This window comes from Perognathus longimembris, chromosome 1, assembly GCF_023159225.1.
Source record: "Perognathus longimembris pacificus isolate PPM17 chromosome 1, ASM2315922v1, whole genome shotgun sequence".
NCBI lineage: Eukaryota > Metazoa > Chordata > Mammalia > Rodentia > Heteromyidae > Perognathus > Perognathus longimembris.
In genome coordinates this window covers 138589529-138614962 of record NC_063161.1, presented here as the reverse complement: position 1 = coordinate 138614962, position 25434 = coordinate 138589529, and the positions used below count along the sequence as shown (strand labels likewise).

At 40.2% G+C, this 25434-nt stretch overlaps 1 protein-coding gene and 1 non-coding gene across 2 annotated transcripts in view; one reads left to right on the top strand and one right to left on the bottom strand.

The window, feature by feature from the left end:
* The window catches only part of Tmem38b (transmembrane protein 38B), a 28404-nt gene extending 5781 nt beyond the window's left edge, over nt 1-22623 (bottom strand). The window contains exons 1-5 of the mRNA XM_048338532.1: nt 22392-22623; nt 16166-16322; nt 4343-4527; nt 3455-3542; nt 162-279 (exon numbers count right to left, since the gene is read on the bottom strand). Coding sequence (XP_048194489.1) covers nt 162-279; nt 3455-3542; nt 4343-4527; nt 16166-16322; nt 22392-22503 — 660 coding nt within the window. The 5' untranslated portion in view covers nt 22504-22623. The remainder of the gene's footprint in view (nt 1-161; nt 280-3454; nt 3543-4342; nt 4528-16165; nt 16323-22391) is intronic.
* LOC125341777 lies at nt 7807-7916 on the top strand. The gene has a single exon (XR_007209080.1). It is a non-coding gene; the product is annotated as a small nucleolar RNA U13 (small nucleolar RNA).
* Nucleotides 22624-25434: the final 2811 nt, after the last annotated feature.

Genomic DNA, 25434 nt, shown 5'->3' with positions numbered 1-25434 from the left:
CTGGATTCTGTACACTATTAGACTATCTATGTTTTTGCTGAAAACAAATGAAGAAATCACACAAAAAAAGCTGTATCTTTGCTTAATATGTAGGAGTCTACCAAAGAGATAAGACTATACAGAATTTGTAATAATGATCTATAGACCCTTTAAACTCTTACCTTTGTGGTTACAAGAAAGATAGTATAAAGGAACATAAGATGATGCTTTGATACCGCCAGATGCTTGGTGTGCTGGAATGTGAACATAACTGACCCCAGCAGGGTTACCTTGGAAGGACTGAAAACAAAACACATTTTAAGTCAACAATAAAAATGATCTGGCAAATAAGAAATACAAATCAAATATGAGATTTTTTAATGATCTATTTACATCTTTTTCAAAGAGTGCTCTATAAAACAATAGTAAGCTATTAGTATATTAACACAAAAACAAGCTTTGAATTTTACTCAGAAGTTTGGAAATGTCAAGTTATCCAAACACAAACACTACTCACAGTGTGAAGTTTTAGCGGTTTTACAAAATTCATATGTATCATGAATGACAAACCCTACTTTCATACTGCAATACTTCTGAAACATATCTGGCTATATTATACTTCCAGTTAAAAAAGGAAAAGAAATCCTCATTTTTCCATAGCATAATTTAGAATCAGTTTTGGAAAACCTTTAGTGATAAAAGAGATCCCAAAGTAAGGTGAGTGGTTGGGGGAATAGCTCCAATTTGTACACTTGCCCATTGCTATAGTTTAAATACTCCTATTATGGCCAACTTCAGACTCCTATATGAGACAAAGAAGAAATAGCTCTAGGAAAGCTCAGCACTTGGCTAGCTTCAGTGTAGCAGTTTAGCTTTTAGTAATATCATAATATATTAATTCTGAAAAGTAAAGTTTAAGGTGTTAAAAAAAAATAATAAGACTAGCTGGGCACCAGTAGCTCATGCCTGTAATCCTAGCTACTCCGGAGGCAGAGATCAGAGGATCATGGTTCAAAGTAGCCAGGTTAGGAAAGTCCATGAGACTCTTATCTCCAATTAATCAGCAAAAGCCAGAAGTGGAGCTGTGGCTCAGGTGGTAGAGCGCTAGCCCTGACAGCCCAGGTCCTGAGTTCAAGCCCCGGAACTAGCATAGAAAAAAAAAAAAAAGATTGGAAAACTGTCATCCACAGTAGCTCAAGCCTATAATCCTAGCTACTTGGGAAGCAAAGTTTGAGAAAATGCAGTTTGAGGTCAGTCAAGGAAGATTCTATTTTGACTAATGCTTACTGTATACCTATCATCTCAAGCTGCAGGGGAAGTATAATGGCTAGGTGCAGCAGTGCATGCTTGTCATCCCAGGCACACAGGGCCTCAATCACAAATAGAAGGTTCACAGTCCAGGTCAGCCTAAGCCTAAAAAATGGGCTGTCAGAGTGATTTAAAACCCCAGTCCTGTCAAAAACAAAATAAAATGAAAAATTTTTTTTAAATGTAGCTGAGGGCTGGGAATATGGCCTAGTGGCAAGAGTACTTGCCTCCTATACATGAAGACCTGGGTTCAATTCCTCAGCACCACATATATAGAAAACAGACAGAAGTGGCGCTTTGGCTCAGGTGGTAGAGTGCTAATCTTGGGCAAAAAGAAGCCAGGGACAGTACTCAGGCCCTGAGTCCAAGCCCCAGGACTGGCAAAAAAAAATAAATGCAGCTGAGAAAGAAAAATTTTATAGATAATAAATTGGGGCAGGGCGTTGGGGACCAGCTGGGACTTACAAAGAAATGTTTGTGTGTATGTGCTGGTACTACAGCTTGAACTCAGGGCCTGAGCTGTCCCTGAGTTTTTGTTTTCTCAAGGCTAGTGCTTTATGCTCTACTACTTGAGCTACAGGTCCACTTCCAACTTTTTGGAAGTTTAATGCAGATAAGAGTCTCACAGACTTTCCTGCCCAGGCTGGTTTCGAACTGCAATCCTCAGATCTCAACCTCCTGAGTAGCTATGATTACAACTGTGAGCCACCAATACCTGACACAAAGAAATTTTAAATTATAGTGTGAGATTAGGGAAGATTAAGTTGCATTAGAAAATCTAATACTTCTTAGTATCCTGTGAGATAGGAAACAAGTTACCCACTCTCAAAATACAATGATGAAATAGACATCGGACACATTAGAGACATTCAGCTCCAAACGGGAAAATATGGAAGAAAGACACCAGGTATCAAGCCATTTTGAAATTCATCTGAACAAGTTCCAATCCTCCATGGCTTGAGGATCCATCCCATGTCTGCCATTCTAATCTCTATACTTATGGCTCAGCCTCAGCACCTCAGACTATAGACCTGACCCAGGTCACTGACCCACAGCTCCCACCATGAAATCATTATTCCTTGCCTTCAAAAGCAGCACACATTTTCAACTGAGCAGTTTTATCATTCCGTTTCTTATACACAGAATTTGGGCAGTCTGTCAGCTTTCTTTCATTTCATCCTGTCCTTCCAGTCCAAGCTGGCAGTACTTCTGCTGATTTAACATTTCCAAACTCTTCTGGGTCTCTTGGGATCCATGCCATTAGACAAGAGAATCCTCCACAGATCTTTCTTGGATAACTCATCTCTATTCCTGGCTCCTGCAGTGTTAGCTGAATGGGTCCATGAATCACATGCCTAATCTCTTTAACACTAGCAAAAAGTTGTACATATAACCTTCACTTCTCTCCAGAACAAACTTTCCTAAGAGTAAATCTAATTATACCTTTGATAATTTGAATAGTCTGAAAGTATCCCAAGTCAATCAAGTGTGATTTTCTTTCTTTTCAGCGGTTATTCACTTAATTAAGCACTTTTCTCACTTTTAAGCATTTTTACTATGAGCACCAAGAAAAAATTCAGGCTGAGTTGAGTGTAGTCTTGCTATTCAAAAGGCTGAGGCAAGGGGATAGAGTTCAGACCAGCCTGGGCAACATAGAAAGACTTTGTGGAAAGAGAAATAGGGAGGGAAAAGGGAGAGGGTAAATGATTGGAGAACACCAGGCTGTACCTTCAACACTTTGCTTAGAAAACTCACTAGCAAAATACCCAAATTTATTCTTACAAGTTATGCTTTCCATAAACCATAGCAAACAGATTCGTTAATACTACTTCATAATAAGGATTCCTTTTCCTCTAGTTTCTAAGATCATGTTCCTCACTGCCTTCTGAAAACCTGGCCAACACCATCAATGTCATTGGCCAACATCCTATTTATGAAAAAATAGAGAATATACCAGGATATGGGTGCTTCTGTAACTGTAGCTGTGGCTCAAGTGACAGGGTGTTAGCCTTGAGCAAAAAAGCTCAATGTCAGTGGCTGAACCCAGAGTTTAAGCCCAGGATGGCACCACCATCCCCCCCCCGCCCAAAAAAAGCAAAGAAAAAACGAAAGAAATTAGTAAAAGCTAAGGATAAAGTCTAGGTAAATATAACATATGCCCACTTACTATGACATTTTTAGCCATTCATCACCTTCTGGTTTCCAATCTCCTTTTAATAATTGCTCCAAGTTTGTGATAATGGCACCACCTGCACCTAAAAGTGAGAAAATAACACAAGAATATTTAGCCAAGCTTCTTAAGAAAATATTTGGGGAAGCTATAATTGTACTACCTGATTTGAAATCTAATAGAAATCCCAAAATCAAATCCTGAGAAGAAAAGGTGCTTTACATACTTTAAGCATTGAGACAATTGAAATCCTCCTCTTTCACCCACAGGAAAACTACCTTAAAAAAAAACTGTAATTATGGTTAAAATTGGAGCTTCAGTCAGAAATATGGCTAGAAGTATGTTTAAAATAGTAAAAATAAAATCTTCTACTTGATCATTTCCTTTCCTGATATGATCTGCTTTTAGGGGCAATATACTCTAACAAGAGGTTAGGGAAATCGCTTCAAGTCCTACATATAAAATAGTAGAAGTCACTGATAGAATATGAACATGAACTTACATTTTATCATTTTTTCCATTTCCAATAATTCAAGGTAGAGAAAAAGAAATGCATTGTATATACACAAACTACATATATTCTTATGTAAAGATTTTTGCATTTATGGTGAAATAATTAACTATGAATCCCTCTAGTTCAGGGGCTCCTAATAAAATCAATCATAAAAACTGCATATCACAAAGCAGTCAAACTCCAAATAACGGCTGATGAGAGGTACTAATGAAAAGTTTTGAATTAATTTTACTAGCCAAAAGCAACATGATTCTTACCTTCCTAAAAGACTATCACTAAAGTATGCAATCCCCATTACCATAACCATTATTATTCAGTAGTTAGGGAATATCAGTAATAGAATACTTATGAACACATACTATTAATATTACCTCGGGCCCATCCAATAACTATCATGATTATCCAGCCATCTCTGTAATAGCTGTTAGCATGTGTGACTCCACCTACTATTTTCCAAGTTCTGGTAACTTCCTTCATTCCCGTAGCCAGGAGTTGAACAGGTAGGAATGAATAACCATGGGAAACTAGGTCACATGGGCAAAAAAATATAATATACCTGAAATTAAAATTTAATATTTTAATATATGAATGAAATCAGAAGAATAGAAATAAAAATCCAACTCATAAATATTAACAACATAGTAATACCCAACAAATGGAATTATCCATATAATCTCACATAGCTCAGAAGGTGAATTCTAGAAGAGCACATATTGGGAACAAAGCCAATTTTTTTTTTTTTTTTTTTTTGCCAGTCCTGGGCCTTGGACTCAGGGACTGAGCACTGTCCCTGGCTTCTTTTTGCTCAAGGCTAGCACTCTGCCACTTGAGTCACAGCGCCACTTCTGGCCATTTTCTGTATATGTGGTGCTGGGGAATCAAACCCAGGTCTTCATGTATATGAGGCAAGCGCTCTTGCCACTAGGCTATATCCCCTGTCCCGCCAATTTTTTTTTAATCACATGAAAAATACTCTGTAAATGTTATGATCAGAGAGCAATGTATACACTGAACATCTAAATATTCTATGGATATATGAAGTATCACTTGCTTCTTAATTTGTACCTATTCTATTTTAGAAGCTATTATTTCAGAGTCTACCAGATGTCTCTTTAAAATGTTTAATCACTTCCAAGTCATTGAATTAAGAGAAGAGAGCCTTTGGTAATTCAGCAAGGGCTGCAGCACTAGCACCTCTCCCTATACATTTTGACTAACATGAGCTTCAATCAATACAAAAGCAGAAGTCAGCCAAAGAAGCAGGTTTATGCTAAGGAAACATATACTTACATACAGCTGAAAAAAAATATGAAACTAGAGATTTGTCAAAATATTACTTCTGAGACATAACAAAAGATGCAGTGGTTTGATCCGCCTAAATCTTCCTTTCTTCTTCATCTCTACTTATTAATTTCTTCCTATTTCTCAAAGTACTACCATATCCATTGATTTGGCAAGTTTTATTTAATTTCAGCTCAGATTAATGCTGGTCTTATATGACTAAAACAATTGGTTCCTAGACCTCAAAATAGCTCTCCATATATTTGTCTTTATAATGTAAAATAAAGGCTACAATGCTCAAAATAAATTATAATAGTTCTCAAATAACAGGAGTCATACTCTTATTACCCTCTTAATCTTAATACCCTCTACCCTAAAATGCAGCATGATGAAAAGTAGCTCTAAATTATTTGTTAGCAGTCAAACTGGAATAAATCAAAGAATCAATTGATAAAGAATCTGAGAAAGAGGAAATCTGGCAGAGACAAGACTTTCTGGTTCCTTTTTCCAGGTACAGCCAACAGTCCACTCCCAACACAATGCAGTTATAGAAGATAACCTTTCACACTTATTTTAAGATTAAAAGGCACAAAGTCATTGAAGGGCAAAATGAGGAAGGATGGGTAGATAAGAAGACTGAGAAATTATATATTTTTAACAAATATCAAAAGGGTCTGACTCAGAAGTTAAAACCAGGAAATAAAGTGGAAAACACAGATAAGCCCCCTTTCTCATCATACCTCCTACCTCCTTTCACGTTCAGTTATAAGAAGACTAAAGAGGGACTATCTACATCTGCCTTTTCCTCGGAAATAGTAAAAGTCTGGGAAGTATTCATAAATAAGACAGAAAGAATGAACTATACACCTGGCAAAAGAAAGACCTAAGGGTTACATGGGCTTGAGGTAGACCTTACCCATCTTACCCATTCAAAACCCTTAGGATTAGGAATCACTAGACTGACCTAACTACAAGTTACATACCACTACTTTGTCTTTAATTCCCATCCCCTGCACATATCATACAGGAAATGTTTTCCTCTTTTTTATTTCTCCTTACTGTATTCCTGGTATGCCAAAACAAACCCTTGCTAAAACTTGAAAACAACCATGATTTAAAATTTTTCATGTTCACATAATACTTTGAAAATCTCTGTACACTATTCTCTTTAAAAATACAGAACTTCGGGGCTGGGGATATAGCCTAGTGGCAAGAGTGCCTGCCTCGGATACACGAGGCCCTAGGTTCGATTCCCCAGCACCACATATACAGAAAACGGCCAGAAGCGGCGCTGTGGCTCAAGTGGCAGAGTGCTAGCCTTGAGCGGGAAGAAGCCAGGGACAGTGCTCAGGCCCTGAGTCCCAAGGCCCAGGACTGGCCAAAAAAAATAAAAAAATAAAAAAATAAATACAGAACTTCCAAAGAGTTGTATACATGATAGAGGAAAAGAGTATACATACACTTAAATAATAAACTTTATACATTTTAATAAAAATAAAAATATTTTTATATATGTATGATTAGATTAAGATGAACTAGATCTAGCCTGGTGCTGGTGGCTCACACCTGTAATCAATCCTAGCTACTCAGAAGGCTGAGATGGGAGGATAGCAGTTGGAAGCCAGCCTGTGTGTAAAAAAGTCCATGAGACTCTTACCTCCAATTAACTACCAAACAGCCAGAAGTAGAAATGTGGCTCAAGTGGTAGAGAAGTAACCTTGAGCACAAAAAGCTCAGGGACAGTGCCAAGGTCCTTAGTTCAAGCCCCAGGCCCAGCACACACACACACAAAAATGTTAAGAGTTCTTTTTGCTTCAGCAGCACCTAATGCTCAAAAGTGACATACTCAAAGGAATAAGAACAACATTACAAATGGACCCCAGCTTCATTTCTTAAGCTTGTCTTTAGCATGAGTTAAAAACTTAAGACTATTACAACAATTTTACATGCTTACACATCCAGCGATATGACTTATGGCATATAATCTAAATTTGTAATTATTGTCTTCTCTGAATAAAGAATTATTTGTTCTATTTAATCATATTTCTAAAGCACATATAGTAGGTAAAGTATTTGTTAAAAAAAAAAAAAAAACTGGGGCTGGGGATATAGCCTAGTGGCAAGAGTGCCTGCCTCGGATACACGAGGCCCTAGGTTCGATTCCCCAGCACCACAAATACAGAAAACGGCCAGAAGCGGCGCTGTGGCTCAAGTGGCGGAGTGCTAGCCTTGAGCGGGAAGAAGCCAGGGACAGTGCTCAGGCCCTGAGTCCAAGGCCCAGGACTGGCCAAAAAAAAAAAAAACTATTCCTATAAGATCCTTTTCTGGGGCTGGGGATATATGGCCTAGTGGCAAGAGTGCTTGCCTCGTATACATGAGGCCCTGGGTTCAATTCCCCAGCACCACATATACAGAAAATGGCCAGAAGTGGCACTGTGGCTCAAGTGGCAGAGTGCTAGCCTTGAGCAAAAAGAAGCCAGGGACAGTGCTCAGGCCCTGAGTTCAAGCCCAGGACTGGCCAAAAAAAAAAGAATCACTTTAAAAAAAAAAAAAGCTCCTTTTCTGGTTCATAAGTATGATGATTGGGTTCTCATGCACTTGCATGACATGTGCCTCCTTCAAACCTTGTTATGACATAGGCACATTGCCATTACCTGTCTGACATGGGGGAAAAAAAACTATTCCTATTTGAGCACTAAATAGCCATAGAGCAAAAGAACAACTGGTTACAGTTACCAATAGACATAGTAAACACAACCAACCAATGGCTCCTTAAACAACCATTCCTACTCTGTAAAACACGATAATTAGCTTTTTAAAATTTGTTATTATTCACTAGTATTCACTACATTGCTCCCTCTATAAAGATAATTTTACCTATTGTCTAGGTGCTGGTGGCTTCCCTTTGTAATGTGATCTTAGGATCACAGTTCAAACCCAGCCTGGTCATAAAAGTCTGTGAAAGTCTTATCTGTAATTTATCTCCAAAAAGCCAAAAGGGGAAGTGAAACTCAAGTGGCAAAGCACTAGCCTTGAGCCAAAACTCCAAGCAAGAGCTTGAGGCTGTGAATTCAAGCCCCATACCAGCAAAATAATAATAATAACAATTTCACCTTTGAATTTATAATATCTAAGATATTAAGCTTAAAAAGTATCTAAAGAAAATATACTAAGGAACAAGAAATGGAATGAGAAGACAAAAATGGAATTCTCATATACTTTTAAGTCACATGTGTTAGGTTAATAGAAAGAAGAAAAAGACATAAAAATTAGTCTAAATAAAACAGGACAAAAACCAGATCCTGGGCCACCAATGAACGGAAGCCATAACCAGTAGAAAAAGTGGCAACAGAATCTTGACATTTACAAAGCAGAGAGAAGCTTCCCAGAGTTGCCTTCTGTGAGCTCTTCATACTCTATTATGTATACTACTCTTCTTTCAAGAACATGATCATTTGACAAAGCCAAAACAGCACAATAATCTGAATTTCACATTTATCTAACAATACATCTTTGTCCTTCCTCTTATTACACTAACAAATTAATAACATTATGCATATGCTTTGGAAACAATTGACAGAACAGGCCTAGTGTGGTAGTCTGTAATCCCAGCACTCCTGAGACTAAGTAGAAGAGTCATACATTCAAAGGCAGCCAGGGAATACGAGAGAAAAAAAGGTACGGTTTCACCCCCGCTATTACTGTAACTGATCTTAGTACCCTGGATACTGTATATACATGTAATGGAACTAGGGAAGGAAAAGGGAAAACCAAAATGAAGAGACAAAGGATAAAAAGACAAACCATTGCTATAGCGATACTCAAAAAACCAATTGGCGTAAACCAACTGTACAACTCATGGGGAGAAGGAAGTGGGGAGGGGGGAGATGGGAAAATGAGGGAGGAGGTAACAAGTTGGATAAGAAATGTACTGGGGCTGGGGATATGGCCTAGTGGCAAGAGAGCTTGCCTCGTATACATGAGGCCCTGGGTTCAATTCCCCAGCACCACATATACAGAAAACGGCCAGAAGTGGCGCTGTGGCTCAAGTGGCAGAGTGCTAGCCTTGAGCAAAAGGAAGCCAGGGACAGTGCTCAGGCCCTGAGTCCAAGGCCCAGGACTGGCCAAAAAAAAAAAAAAAAGGCCTAGTGGCAAGAGAAAAAAAAAAAAGAAATGTACTTGCCTTACATATGAAACTGTAACCCCTCTGTACTTCACTTTCACAATAAAGAAGAAGAAAAGAAAAAGACAGCCAGGACTACACAGTGAGTTCAAGGCTGGTCTGGACTATATTATATAGCAAGATTACCTCAAAAACAAACAAGCTGGGCACTGATGGCTCACACCTGTAATCCTAGCTACTCAACAGGCTGAGATCTAAGGATCATGATTCAAAGCCAGCCTGGGCAGGAAAGTCTTTATCTCCAATTAACCACCAGGTTTTAGGGTTAGCTCCAATTAACCACCAGTGAGTGGCACTGTGGCTCCAAGTTGTAAAGTGCTAGCTAACCTTAAGCAAAAGAGCTCAGCACCTAGGCCCCAGCACCTAAGCCCCAAATTCAAGCCCCACACTGGGGGGGGGGGGGGCAGTACTGATGGAGTGATACATAACTATGTATTTTTCCTCATGTGAATGCATTCTCAGTCATACATATGTGCAATATATCATAAGTTATACTGGAAGTTTAAGAGATGCATAACAGAGCATAAAAATCAATACCTAGAATATAAAATATGCATTTCCTCTAGGAACAGATTTTACAAAAGAAATGTCTTATGAAAGTATACAACCTTCCGTTTATTAGGACCTAACCTGCTATCATTTCTCTTTGCCAGTAGATGGTGCTAATCTCTAAATGTCTACACTATGGGGGAGAAAACAAAAGACATGTGGGTAACAATTTAAAGTACATTCTAATACAAAGATATATTCCAAATAAAGTATATTCCAAACATGTTTAACTACCAAATTAAAGTGAAGCAAAGATTACAAATTTATTCTAAATATCATAACCTTAAAAATGAAAATAGACAAAGGGAATAGTGCTATCAAGGGTACAAGAAAATGAATGCTGAAATAAATTGTTGGCAATTATAAAAACAGAATGATGAAACTTCTTGAAATTGTTTTAGGAAAAAGTGAAATGAGTAAGGGAGAGAAATAAAGAAGGTTAGAGTGGTTGTGATATGCTGCATGCATGCAAATATAACAATGAAATCACCACTTCACAGCTAATCCATGCCAATTTATAAAAAATGAAAATAGTGTGTCTCTAAGCCAGCATCATTCTTTTATATTTAAGCATATGTGAGAACAAAGACAATGTTTTTCTTTCCAGAATACAAAGCAATTCACTGCCCAAGCAAACCAAATACCATAACTTTGAATCCTTGTGGCTTAGTGCTATAGTCTGAGCTTCTAGTTACATAAGGACTGGGTTTGATCTCCAGCACCATAGAATAAATGATTAAATTTAATACAGCAAAAAAGTTAAAAATCTATTGTTTATTCCTATATGGTAGAAATTTCTCTAAAAAATAAGCTAAACACAAACCTTAGGATTGATGTTATGTGTACGAAATGAGGAAAAATAAAACAGAGGAATCATCCTAGCTACTCTGGAGGCTGAGATCTGAGGATTGCAGTTCAAAGTTAGCATAGGCACAAAGTCGGTGAGATTTGTATCTCTAATTTACCACCAAAGAGCCAGAAATGGAGCTGTGGGTCAAGTGGTAGAGTACCAGACTTGAGTGAAAAAGGTAAGGAACAGTTCACAGGCACTGAGTTCAAGCCCTGACTCTAGCATGCACGCACATGTGTACACGTACACACACACACACACACACACACATACATACACGAAAGAAAAGACAAAGAGGAAGAGAATGCATGTATTTATGCATAAAAGGGATAGAGTCCAGTTCTTAGGTTGGTGTCATTCAGCAAGAATATAAATTAGTATAACTAGTCTGGAAATTATTTGGCATTATCTTACGGAGTTCTTTTCCACAATTTGAGGCAAAATGGCAACTGAGTGGCATCACTCCTCTTAGACAAACCTAATCAAGCAGAGCTGTTCTCACTTGCAACCCTCCTCTAAAAGAGTTAAGGAAGTCAGAGCTGATAGCACAGTAGATTTGGCTGCTGGCAGCTAGGAGCAGGCACATGGGCCAGGTAGGTGTTGTCAAAGCATAGAGTCTGAGGGCATCTGGAGGAAGCTAAGAAAAGCCCCTGAGATCCCATCTCCAATCTGGCTGCCTCCTCCACCCCACCAGACCACACTCACTACATCACAGAACCCTCTTCAAAGTCAAAATATAGAGATCCTGAAGATCAGCAGGGCTCTGCCACTAGCCTCAGCAGCATGAGCTCTAAGCAGAGTACCAGGATAGGGTCAGCAAACATAGAGCAATCTCTGAGCTGGGAACCAGTGTTTGCTTTAAAAAGGCAGCCTGTGGGGCTGGGAATATGGCCTAGTGCTAAAGTGCTCATCTCGTATACATGAAGCCCTGGGTTCGACTCCTCAGCACAACATATATAGAAAAACCCCGAAGTGGCGCTGTGGCTCAAGTGGCAGAGTGCTAGCCTTGAGCAAAAAGAAGCCAGGGACAGTGCTCAGGTCCTGAGTTCAAGCCCCAGGACTGGTACACACACAAAAAAAAAAAAGATAAAAAGGCAGCCTGTGAGTTTTGGTGGGTCTGAGGAAGAGGCAGAGGAAGCCTCAGGCCAAATGTGGAGTATCTGGTGCTTGGAAGGTTGGGAACTGGGTCCAGAAGCCAGCACAAGAACATAAAATGAGAATTTCTGTACAATTGAAAGCCCACTGCTCTGCTCTATTCTGAGCCTTTCCTTACCTCAGGGCTCTCTCTGTCCCACCAAGGCAAGTCTTGAAAGATGTCATGTACTCTACTAATCAGTTCACAGTGGGGGAGGCACAAACTACTTAAGAGAACAATGAAGAAAAATTACTATCTTTGCCTTTATTTTTTATTTTGAGTACTATTCTTTCTCACTTTTTGGGGGGAGAGAGGGTGGAGGTGGTTGTGGGGGCTTGAGCTCAGGGCCTGGGCCCTGTCCCTGAGCTCTTCAGCTCAAGGCTAGTGCTCTACCACTTGAGCCACAGCGCTACTTCCATTATTCTGGTAGTTAAATGGAGAAAAAGAGCCTCAAGGACTTCCCTGCCCAGGCTGGCTTTGAATGGTGATCCTCAGATCTCAGCCTCCTGAGTAGCTAGAATTACAGGCGTGAGCCACTGGCACCCAGCTTCTTCCTTTCTTTTTTCTCATTTCTGCCTTCTCTTTCAGTCTTTATATGTGAGCCACTATACCTACCTACTAATATTCTTTAACCATATCTTCTCCCTTCCATGTCATCTTCCCCAATTTCTTCTTTTCATCCACAATTAAGAATCATTCTCAGGGGGCTGGGGATATAGCCTAGTGGCAAGAGTGCCTGCCTCGGATGCACGAGGCCCTAGGTTCGATTCCCCAGCACCACATATACAGAAAACGGCCAGAAGCGGCGCTGTGGCTCAAGTGGCAGAGTGCTAGCCTTGAGCAGGAAGAAGCCAGGGACAGTGCTCAGGCCCTGAGTCCAACCAAGGCCCAGGACTGGCCAAAAAAAAAGAATCATTCTCTCTTATCATTCTTCTCTTTGTGCCCCATCCACAATCTTTGTAATCTTTATTTTTAGCAAGTTCTTAGATTTCCACATTATTTATTTAATGCAACACAAGCTTGCCGCTACCCAGTCGTGCTTAAACATTTTGATTATGTCAACTAATAGTACACAGGAGATTAAATCTCTAGCCAAAAAGCTGGTCACATATACATAAATCTCAATGTAGAAACACAAAAAATATGGGTAAAATGTCTCCTCCAAAAGTCATTAACTCAATAATAAAAGACTTCAACAATAGTTACATTTGATACATTTTCAACAAATGAACTCAAAAGAATGATAAAAAAAAAGACCAACTAAATTAAAGAGGAGATGTATAATCACTGGAATTAATTCAAAGAGGGTATCATTAAACTGCTGAAAGAACTCAAAAAGAATTTAAATTAATAGTCCAATGAAATAAGGAAGGCAATGAAGAATATAAAAGGTAAATTCAGTGATAAGGGAGTCCTGAAAAACTAAAAGTCTAGCAGAAATTCTGGAAATGAGAACCTTAATAATCCAAAGTAAAACTTAAGTCACAAGCCTTGCTAGTAGATGGGACAGTTGAAAACAGAGCATGAGACTGTAGTAGAGGAATTAAAACACTCAGACAAAGAAAAAGACTAAGAAAGTGTGAATGGAATAAGCAAGACGTTTGGGATTTTATTAAAAGATCAAACCTACAAATCATTGTGTAGAAGAAAAGGAGCAAATTAAAAGCATAGATAATACATTTTTTAAAAAGAATCACAGAAAACTTCTTTCTTTCTTGAGGAGAGGCTTATCCACAAACAAGAGGATTCCAGAGCACCAAAGAAACAGAATCAAAAAAAAAAAAAAAGAAAGAAAGAAAGAAAGAAACTCTTCAAGAGTTACATTATACTTAAAGCTAAAACTAAATATGCAAAACAAAGAAAAAGTATTAAAAGCTGAAAAAAGAAGCAATAGCTCACATATAAATACAAACCCATATAATAAAAGATTTCTCAACAGAAAATCAGAAGGAGAATATAGAATGATATATTCCAAGAGATGAAAAGAAGCAACTATTAGCCTAGATTACCATAACCAGCATAATTTAAGGAGAAACAGAAACCTTCCATGATAAACAAAAATAAAAGGAGCTCATGACTACTAAACCAGCACTGTAAAAGAAACACACACACACACACACACACACACACACACACACAAATTCCTACAACTAGAAGAGGAAACTAACTACAACCACTATTACAAAAATAATAACAAAAAATGAATTGAGACCTTGGGAATGTATTTACTTCATGAGTTCATAGTTACTATTGTTCTTTAAAACACTGCTCATCTTTTTTTTTTTTTTTTTTTTTTTTGGCCAGTCCTGGGCCTTGGACTCAGGGCCTGAGAACTGTCCCTGGCTTCTTCCCGCTCAAGGCTAGCACTCTGCCACTTGAGCCACAGCGCCGCTTCTGGCCGTTTTCTGTATATGTGGTGCTGGGGAATCGAACCTAGGGCCTCGTGTATCCGAGGCAGGCACTCTTGCCACTAGGCTATATCCCCAGCCCCAACACTGCTCATCTTTTGAAGAAGTTAAAAGAAATTACTTTGGTCATCTTGCCATTTGCCTCATCCTGGCCAGTAAAGGAAAAGAATCCAGCATTTGGCATGCCTTTTATACATGAACTGTATAGCTGGCTCATCAGATAATAGGTGGTAGGGCAATAATATCTATTCACAACCATATTGTAATTGATAAAGAAAAAGATAAAATTAGACTATGACCATTTTGCAATTTCCAAGTCATAATTATAGAGATCAAATAGGAAAGGGTGTTAATGTCACAAAAGAAAGCCAATCAGACAATTTAGACTAGAAATGACTAAGCTATATTCCCACAGAGTATTAAAATGTGCAAAGAAGTGGTTCCCATAATACTTAGGATAATGATATACTATTTTAAGGATTATTTAAGGTGAGAAGGGGTTTGTGATTATAATGCCACACAAAGGAAAGACTTTTGTGATAAGTGACAAAGTTGTAGCTCTTGAATGGCAATTGTAAGAATGGACCCTATAACGATTCATTCATCCATGTATTTGTCTCTTGTTTTCTGCATGTTTCCATTAAAAGAAATTTTGAAGTGGCAAATATGGTCAGTATACTTTAAGTGCTTGTGTGAAAATGGAACAGTGAAGCTTGTTGGGAATGTCTTGCGAAGGGTAGAAGGCAGGAGCCTGAGCAACATATACTGTGTGAATACACAGATATGTTAAAGTGAAACCTCCTTGTACAACTGAGCTGATGCTTATTAAAAAAATGATGAAAAGACAAGAATTTGTTGACATATAGTAGCAACTCAATAAATATTAGACATCAACAAGTATGTTAAACTACTTCTCCTTATTTCTACTGCCAGGGGCTCCCACTATTATTTTCCCTTTGCTACTATTGTTTATAATATCTCTTTTGATAACTAGTTACAGTTAGACATCAGTAGCTGATGCCTGTAATCCTAGCTACTCAAGAGGCTGAGATCTGAGGAATACAGTTTGAAACCAGCTCAGGCAGGAAAGTCCTTGAGACTCTTATCTCCAATTAAACCACCAAGAAACTGGAAATGGAGCTATGGCTCAACTGGCAGAGCATTAGCCTTGAGCAAAAAAGCTCAGGGACAGTGCCTAGACCCTGAGCTCAAGCCCCAGGACTAGCAAAAAATAATAGCAATATTAATTGTTTCAGTAGGTTTCATTGTTCTATTTTCCCACATGCATTAATGATTTGTATTATATATCTTAATTTAATTGATCAACCCTCTTAAGGATACTTGGATTTGAATTGTACATTTTTTTCATCACTTCAAAATAAGGCTCTAAATAACACAACACAGTGTGACAAGAACTGTATGAGTCATAACAATAAGTCACTGGAACTTTTTTGTTTGGTCACCTCATGATTCTTATCATGATCTAATTTCATGCATGAGTTGAGTTCTCAGATAAATTGTCTGTGGCCAAATATTTAACGTCCTCTCCTGTTTGAAGTGTTTCTACTAAATATATGTAAAACAATGCTAATAATAATACCTGTCTCTGGGAGAAGAGGAGAAAGACTACAAATAAGCTTTGCACTTAAAACCTTTGGCACTATTTGGCTTCTTTTCTTACATATGCATTAACTTCTCAAGAACAATAAGAAATGTAATTTAATTTTACTAACAATTTACAAAACCATTTTTTGAAATGTCTCACAGTTCACCATAGCAGCAGCTTACCAGATTGAAGATGCCAGTAAAACATTAGTGTGGTTTGCAAGAAACCTTAGTGGAGGTTCTGCAAGCAGTATACAGGATAAAATTCCTCCACCAAAGCAGTGCAGCATGGCAGTAAACCAACTTGACACAGGATTCTTCCATGCCACCGCTTCTGCTCCTGAAATGGCAAACAAAAGGTCTCAGATGGGTGGATGTTTTAGTAAATAAGACCCAAGGAAGTGCCTATTGCACTGGACAAATAAATTTAAATTCATAATTTTCAGCAACCAATTAGTATTCATAAGTGTGCCAATCAGAATCAGTAAAAACCCTATCTTTAAAACACGACTGGAGGGCTGGGAATGTGGCTTAGTGGTAGACTGCTTGCCTAGCATGCACCAAGCCCTGGGTTCGATTCCTCAGCACCACATAAACAGAAAAGGCCGGAAGTGGCACTGTGGCTCAAAAAGTACAGTGCTAGCCTTGAGCAAAAAGACAGGGCTCAGGCCCTGAGTTCAAGCCCCAGGACTGGCCAAAAAAAAGACTGGAAACTTTTATTTTTCTGGTGGTACTTGAGTTGAATTAAGGGCTTCTCATTTGCTAGGGGGATGGCCCTATCTTCTGAGCCATACTCCTAAGCCCTTTTTGCTTTAGTCCTTTTTCAGATAGGGTCTCAAGATTTTTGCTGTTGTGTTTTGTTGTTGTTGTTGTTTTTGCCAGTCCTGGGCATTGGACTCGGGGCCTGAGCACTGTCTTGGCTTCTTTTTGCTCAAGGCTAGCACTCAGCCACTTGAGCCACAGCGCCACTTCTGGCCATTTTCTGTATATGAGGTGCTGGGGAATTGAACCCAGGGCTTCATGTATATGAGGCAAGCACTCTTGCCACTAGGCCATATTCCCAGCCCCGGGTCTCAGATTTTTATCCAAGGTCAGCCTTGGATGTCATGTACTGGACCTCCGACATAGGCCATTGGCCTGGTTTGTTCATGGAGATTGATTCTCACTAACATTTTGCCCCCAAACTGGCCTCAAATCACATTATCCTAATTTCTGCCTCCCAAGTAGAAGGGAATCACACATTAGCCACTATGTCTCATTCCCAGAAGCATTTTTAATGACTTAAACTATGTTGAAAATAGCTGTTCTGATTCTACTTGCCAGTTTCCTAGTAACAGATGATTTGTAAACAATCTTCCTGCTTACTGTCCCCTTCATCCCAACTCTTACTGTAAGCACACAGAGACAATACGTCAAAATGACATATAAAGAACAGTTTATAATCCTATACTTCAGAAAATATAAGAGGCTGAAATGAATGAACTCAGCTTTCAACATGACAGGTGAGAAATAGAAAAATTTCACCTTTGGATGAATTAAATATTTCGATCACAATAAAACCAACCCTAATGCATTATTTATTACAGAAAGAAGTAGAAAATTTTGGAGTGGAGAATTTTGTAGACATCAATATAAATAATATCCAGTGGTTCCAGATAGGATGCACATCATCATGTCTGTGATATTTGTACCAAAAATAGATAACCTAAATTAATGCAAGCAGACAAGCTCAAATGGAAGACTATTTTGGGGTGTGGGGGGTGGGGGAAACCTGGCCTCTGTGTTTAAAATGTTGAGATCAAGAAAGAAAAAAACACAACTAATTTTCCAAATTAAATGCCACTAAAGAGAAACTAGGGACTGGAGGTGTAGCTCAGTGAGGAAGCCCTTGGCTAACATGAACAAGCTCTGGGTTCTTTTTGTCAGGATTTCCCACCCCAAAAACAACTGAATGCAGTGCATGTCCTACTATCCTAGACTAGGAAAGAAATAACTACCAAAAACCTTACCAGACAACTGATGAAACCTACTGCCTAAGGCCTAGATAAAAGTATTACGTAACAGTTAAACTTCCTATTTTGATAGCAGTACTGTGGTGCTTACAATGCACACCCTAGGGTGACTCACGCCTGAAATCCTAGCTACTTAGGAGGCTGAGACCTAAGGATCGTGTTCTAAGCCAGTGGGAGCAGAAAAGTCGTCGTGAAACTCTTATCTCCACTTAACCACCCAAAAACTAGTGCTGTGGCTCAAATGATAGAGTGCTAGCCTTGAGCACAAACAGGCTCAGGGACAGTGCCCCAGGCCCTGAGTTCAAGCCCCAAGGACTGACAAAAAAAAAAAAAATACACACTCTAATGAGAAATAACTAGACAAAATGCCCCCAAACTTCCATTCAAGTGATCCTAAAAAAGATAATATACACACATTTTAAAAATCCAGACAAGGAGTCAGTTTTATAGGTGCACACTTGTAATCCGAGCTACTCGGGAAAATCTAGGAGAAAAAGTTACTGAAAACCAGTCTCAATCAATAGATCATAAGATAATCAGGATTATTTAACTATATTAATTATATGTTCATTGATTACATTTGACTTTTTAAATTTACATGCTGATTTCTTATTGGTACAAACAAAATTTTAACAATCTAAGGAACACAACACACCTATTCAAAAGAATGCAGTGTTAGGGTTTAGACAGATTCAAGCAAAATTCTCCAAATTCCAAGAAATAAATTGTGGATTGTCACTTCTGAAATATCCTTTCTGTGTCCACATTGAATAGAACCTATTCTGGCTGATAACATTATTTAGCAAAGGATGATTTGGAGATGATGAATGTTGTATTCTTATCTGGATATTTACCACACATGTATGTCCATTTTGAATAATTCATTGAGCTGTATACATGTATGACATTTACACTTCTCTGTATGTTTTTACACTGATGATAATTCAAGACTGGAAACCTGAACACTACTGACTCCTGTCCAGTATATCCAGACTGTTCCTCTCCCAGATTACATGCAGAACAATCTTTGTTCATAGGTTTGATTCCCTACACAGAAGAGAAATTAGTTTGTGATTTGAGAATCATGGAAGAAAAACCTCATCAAATGGCAGTTATTGAGAAATTGTGAATGTTGGGAAACCAGGAACATTAAATAAGTCTGCAGAGAAACAACAGAGACTGGTTGAGAAACTTTGGAATTCGTGAAATCTGGAATCAAGTGGTAGCTCTATAATTTATTAACTATGTGATTTACGGAAGTAATTTTATTTCCTTAAAACATCTCAAAGCCAGGCTTCAGTGGCCTGTAATCCTAGCTACTCAGGAGACTGAGATCTGAGAATAATGGGTCAAAGCCAGCCTGGTCAGTAAAGTCCATGAGACTCTTATCTCCAATTAACCGTCAGAAAGCCAGAAGTGGAGCTATGACTCAAATGGTAGAGCACTAGCCTTGAGTAAAAAAGCTCAGGGACAGCACCCATGCCCTGAGTTCAAGCCCTACAACTGACACACACCAAAAAGTAGATTTAAAACTATTAGGATTTTTTCACTTCTGAAATAAAAGACAATGTAAACAGTTAAAAGACAGCAAGAATTAAGAAAAAAAGCCTGCATACACAAATAGAATTGATATTCCATGATAACACAAAGTAATAAAGTAAGCAACAATCTACAGTTCAATAGAAAAATGAGCAAAAGGTATTAAGCAATTTACAGGAATGAAATACAAGCTGCCAATAAACCCAAGAAGCACAAAATCATTAGTAACCAAGACCAATGCAAGTGAAAACTGTCTTCTAATGATGGAAATGACAAGACACTGAAGACTGACAATAGCCACTGTTGTCATAGGATATAGGCTGCTGCTTTTCTGGTGAAAGCTTAAGTACACTTGTGTGAGTTCTATCATTTTTTTAACCTCTCTACAAATACTAATACTGAAAAAAATATTTCACTCCATGCTTAATACTGTAATAATATCCAATATCCAAGTAATTTTCAAATCTGGGTGTCTCGGGATCCTTCTATTCCCCTATAAGTTAGATGGATGCTTGCCAGGTGTTGGCAGAGAGCTGATTATAAAGGGGAAGAGAACTGGAGAAGAGTAAGGAAAGTGTTCTTTATTTCTGTTGTGATAGTAGTGGCATGACTATGTTTATCCAAAAACAGAACTGTATATTAGAAACAGTGCTGGGTGCTGGTGGCTAACACCTGTAATCCTAGCTACTCAGGAGGCTGAGATCTGAAGACAGCAGTTCAAAGCCAGCCTGAGCAGATAAGTCCAGGAGACGCTTATCTCTAATTAACCACTAGAAAATCAATCCAAAGTGGCACCATGGCTCAAACTGGTAGAGCATTAGCCTTGAGCAAAAAAAGCTCGGGGACAACACCCAGGCCCTGAGTTCAAGCCCCGGGACAAACAAAAATAACTAAATAAATAATAATGAGATAATGTATGCAATCATATCTTTAAAAAAAAATAAAACATTTCTGAGGACTCTAGAATTTTTATGGAAATTACATGTATCAATACTTAACATATTGGAAATTATAACAACAGTTTAAAATAGTTCTTTATGTTCTGATTTGCAAAATTATGAGTGCACTAAATGTTAGCCTAGATCATGTATTCGTAATGAGAAATAGCTACTTTTTCCAGAGCAAAATCATCTAGAGAGGGGCTGGGGATATAGCCTAGTGGCAAGAGTGCCTGCCTCGGATACACGAGGCCCTAGGTTCGATTCCCCAGTACCACATATACAGAAAAGGGCCAGAAGCGGCGCTGTGGCTCAAGTGGCAGAGTGCTAGCCTTGAGCGGGAAGAAGCCAGGGACAGTGCTCAGGCCCTGAGTCCAAGCCCCAGGACTGGCCAAAAAAAAAAAAAAAAAAAAAAAATCATCTAGAGAGACAGGGCACACACATATATTGTTGCAAATCTCCTTAAAGCCTGACTTCAAGTAGAAAACAGCTTGCTGGAGTCTCATATTTGCTTCACTGCCTTCCAACAACATCACAAGTCATGTCGCCTCTGGCAAACCTCACTGAACACTTGTGAGAAAGTGGGAGTGAAAAACATGAGCAATAGCTGAATATTAGGAAAATATATATAACAGATATATTTGGATACATACCCATGGGTACATCTACACTTAAATCCCTATATATGTATACAACATATACATATGGACAGACATACATACACACACACACACACACACACACATATATATATTTAGGATTTGAACTCAAGGCTTCATACTTGCTAGGCAGGGACTCTATCACCTAAGCTACACCACCAGCCCTCAAACCAAGATCCTCCTGATCTCAGCCTCCCAAGTAGTTAGAATTACAGGTGTAAGACATCAGTATCTGGTCTCTTATGAAAATAAATAACTTGGAAGTGACAAGGAACTCTGTAGGTTCCTGGACTATACTTAGGAGAATCTCTGACTTAGTCAATACAAAAGGATGTCAATTTTTGGATAGAAGTGGTAACAAAATGCTTTTCAAATCAAAGAAGCAATATATTACACCAATTACCTATCTTGCTTTAATGCAGGAATAATTCCATTTATGAAGGTTAAAAAAAAAAACAATCAATGAGTGAGACTGAACTACAAAGTCCAAAGCAAGTAAAAAGTACTCAGAGAGCCAAAGCTTTAGAAAATTGTACACAACCTTTACTCTTCACCTAGCTCTAAAAAGCAGAGGCCAGGCCCGCACGTGGAAACAAATGCCAGACCTCAAGGAGCCTCAGACAAAATAAAAGGCGGAGTAACTTAGGAAACCAAGCACGCAGAAGCAAACACGTGAATGTGAAATACAGGCAAAGACAAGCTCTGCTCCTGGATTCCCGGGTTAACAAGGGAATGCTAAAGGGGGAATGCTGTGGGAAGACCTCGAGCTGCCCTGTGACTGAAGCTTGCCGTGTCCTCCGTGACTGTGAAATCGGGACCCCACTCGCTCTGCTCGACGTGCTAAGCCAGCCAGGACTTAAGGCAAGGAAGATGGGCGTCCTACGCGGGGCCTTTCGGATCCAGTGGACACGGACGGGGTTACTGCCAGGGACTAAGTGACACTGCTGTGTGGCGGGTCCGCTGCTCCGCCTCGGATACACACGGTGCGGCGACACGGTGCGGGGACACCGCGGGGAGGAGGGCGGCCGAGGGCCGCGCTTCCGTCCCAGCTCCCGGGCCTGGCCAGCTGCCACTGACAGGGCAGACTCCCCCCCTCCCCCCCGGGCCTGCAGCCTCCCCGGCCTCAGTTTCCCCATTTGTCCTCGGGCGAGCCTGCTCCTGCCCCCCTCCCCCGCGGCTCTCGGAATCGCCCGGGGCCGCTGCTCCCCGGCCTCCCCGCGGCGGGCACCGGGAGGGACGGGCCCGCGGCACCCGCACCCACCTGGCTGACGCTTCAGCGCCATCACCGACACTAGGTAGTGGGCGATGTCAAAAAAGGGGAACATGGAAGTGTGGGAGAAGGCCAGCGTCAGCTCATCCCACGGAGAGTCCATGACGACGCCGGACCTCGGGGGCCCGAGCGGCCGAGGCGACGGGTTCCCCTCCGGCGCGGCCCGGCGAGGGGGAGGGGACGGCCGAGCGGGCCGCGCTCCGCAGCTCCGGGATGCCGCGGACAGAGCTCCGCGCACGCGCCCTGCCGCCGGGAGGCGGGGCGAGGGGCGGGGCCGCACCTTCCCCCCGAGTTGCGAACGCGCGGCGGTTGGGGGAGTGGGCGTGGAGAGGGCGTGGCTATGAGCGAGGACGGGCGAGGGGGCGGGGAGAGGGCGGGGCCCTGGGGTCCTCTAATAAGGGTCGCGCAGCTTTTCCTTTTCCAGGCTGGCTAGGGGACCGGCACGGGACAGCTGTTACTGGAGTCAAAGCAAGAGCCTCACGTCAGAGCATTCTGTAAACTAAGCGGCCACATATGGTCACACTGGCTTAGTGAAGATATTTTCAAAAAGTAAGATAGTCTCCTGTCTTCATCAAAGTTGCCTTTTCCCCGGATTTATTATTTTTAAGGACACAAAGCCTTAGAAGTAGGGGTGCCACGTGAAGGCAGTTGGGAAGAGAGAATGATAGCTTCAGACACATGGGTAAGGTGACATGATTTTTGGACTATCCATGGTAGGAGAGATGAAGATATTTTTAAGTAGATCACAAAATGAGCAGTGAAGTCGGAAAAATAAGTTGTTAAATCCTTGAATGGCAGCTAATAAAGCCAGGAAGTTTGTCTCCAGGGTTTAAGTTTTGTTCTTGTACAAGCTTATGGGTGGTTGTTAGTTTTTTTGGGGGGGGGAGAGGGGCGCTGCAGGGAGGAAATGGAGAGGACCATGGAGGTACACTCAAGAAGCAAATTTAGCAAGCGACTGGTCAAAAGATGACAGAAGCAGGAAGTATTTTCTGGTCCAAGTAAAAGGTAATGGAGATTAAGAGTTGCAGGAACTAGAACCCAAGAGAGAAAAAGAGGCTGTAAAAATAGAACTGAGGAGATATCAGTAACACCTGTAATGGAAGTAAAAAAGAGCCTTGCCTGTCAGAAGAAGAAGAGGAAGAGAGGAGAAGGCAGCAGTGGCTGTGGTCCAGTGGTTCACCCTGTAATCTCAGCTACTTTGGAGGCAGAGATGGTGAATACTGAGGTTCAAGGCCAACCCACCCCACATCAAAGAAAGTGAGACCCCATCTCACCAAACAGCATCTTGTTTGGTGAGCATCTTCGTTTGATCCCAACTGGTCAGGAGGCACAGGTAGAAAGATCACAGTTCTAGGCCAGCTGGGGTAAAAATCAAGACCATATCTGAAAGAAAACACATACACACACACACACACACACACACACACACACACACAGAGTGAGAGAGAGAGAGCAAACTAGGAAATAAGGAAGAGGGATAAGAACAAAAAGTTGAGTTTGTCATATTCCTATTTGTCATATTTCTATTTGACACGTGAGCAGATTGTGCTGCTACCAGCAAGTTGAAAAGACACAGCAATATGTAGCTAGGTAGGTAAAAGGGGGCATGAGCTGTAAGGAGGATAGGGTCTGACACTTGCCGTGTGTTTTATCTGAATGTTTTAACTTTTAATTCATTTAGCTTGTATTTTTTGCATTCCTGCTCTATACTAAGCATTTGGCTGAATACCAGAGGCTACTTCCCTAGACTCGAAGTACTTGATATGGTTTCAACACGAATGCTAGGTCCCAGCTCTGGGTCCTATTTTGGGAAGTTCTGGGAACTTTGGGGAGTGGCAAGGCCAGCTGGAAGAATTAGGTCACAGGAGCCAGCTCCTTAGAGATAGCTTGTTCCTGGCCCTTTCCTGGCCCCGGGTCTGTCTAGAAGAGGACTACCAACTTTGTGATGTTTGCCCAAGTTTGGGGGGCCAGGAAAGCATGGACTGAACTCTCCAAGACAAAGTACACCCCCCCTTTTTTTTTGCCAGTCCTGGGGATTGGACTCAGGGCCTGAGCACTGTCCCTGGCTTCTTTTTGCTCAAGACTAGCACTCTACCACTTGAGCCACAGCACCACTTCTGGCCTTTTCTATATATGTGGTGCTGAGGAATCGAACCCAGGGGTTCATGTATACAAGGCAAGCACTCTTGCCACTAGGCCATATTCCCAGCCCCATCTTTCCCCTTTAAATTGTTCCTGACAGGTACTTTAAAACAGAGATGTGAGCGCTAATAGAATACTTAAAATGTAGTCCATATCCACTTTCACTACTTAAGAAGAGTGTATTTGTTAAAAACAGTTTTTCATGTGTGGTTTTCTGTAAAGAACTTCATCTAAAGAGGCATTTTTATACCGCTAGCCCATTTTCTCCTAAGACTAAAGAAATAAGAAATTCTTGTGGTGATTTATACTTTTATATTCAACTCAGATCTTTTCACATTTTATAGGTTCCCTTATCTTTAGAATTACAACATTGTGAGTTTAGGGAGAGAACTTGGGTTTTATTTACTAAGAGTTTTACATTTCAGCACTCTTAAATTTCACAGAATATGTGTTTCAACCCTGGTATTAAAATATTTAATAAAAAGTAATCTTGGGGCTGGGAATGTAGCCTAGTGGCAAGAGTGCTTGCCTCATATACATGAAGCCCTAGGTTTGATTCCTTAGCACCACATATATAGAAAAGGCCAGAAGTGGCGCTGTGGCTCAAGTTGACAAAGTGCTAGCCTTGAGCAAAAAGAAGCCAGGGACAGTGCTCAGGCCCTGAGTTCAAGCCCCAGGGCTGGCAAAAAATATATATTTTTTATATATATTTATATATATATATATAAGACATATATTGATGCCAGTATCATACTCGGGTGTAGCATCATTCATTATCACCACTAGGACAACAGTGAAAGGCCAAAGAGGTTGTTGGGGTTTTTTAAGATGATAAATCAAGTGTTTTACTTACCTAGACAGAAGAATTACAACAGAAAGGAATTCATCAAAG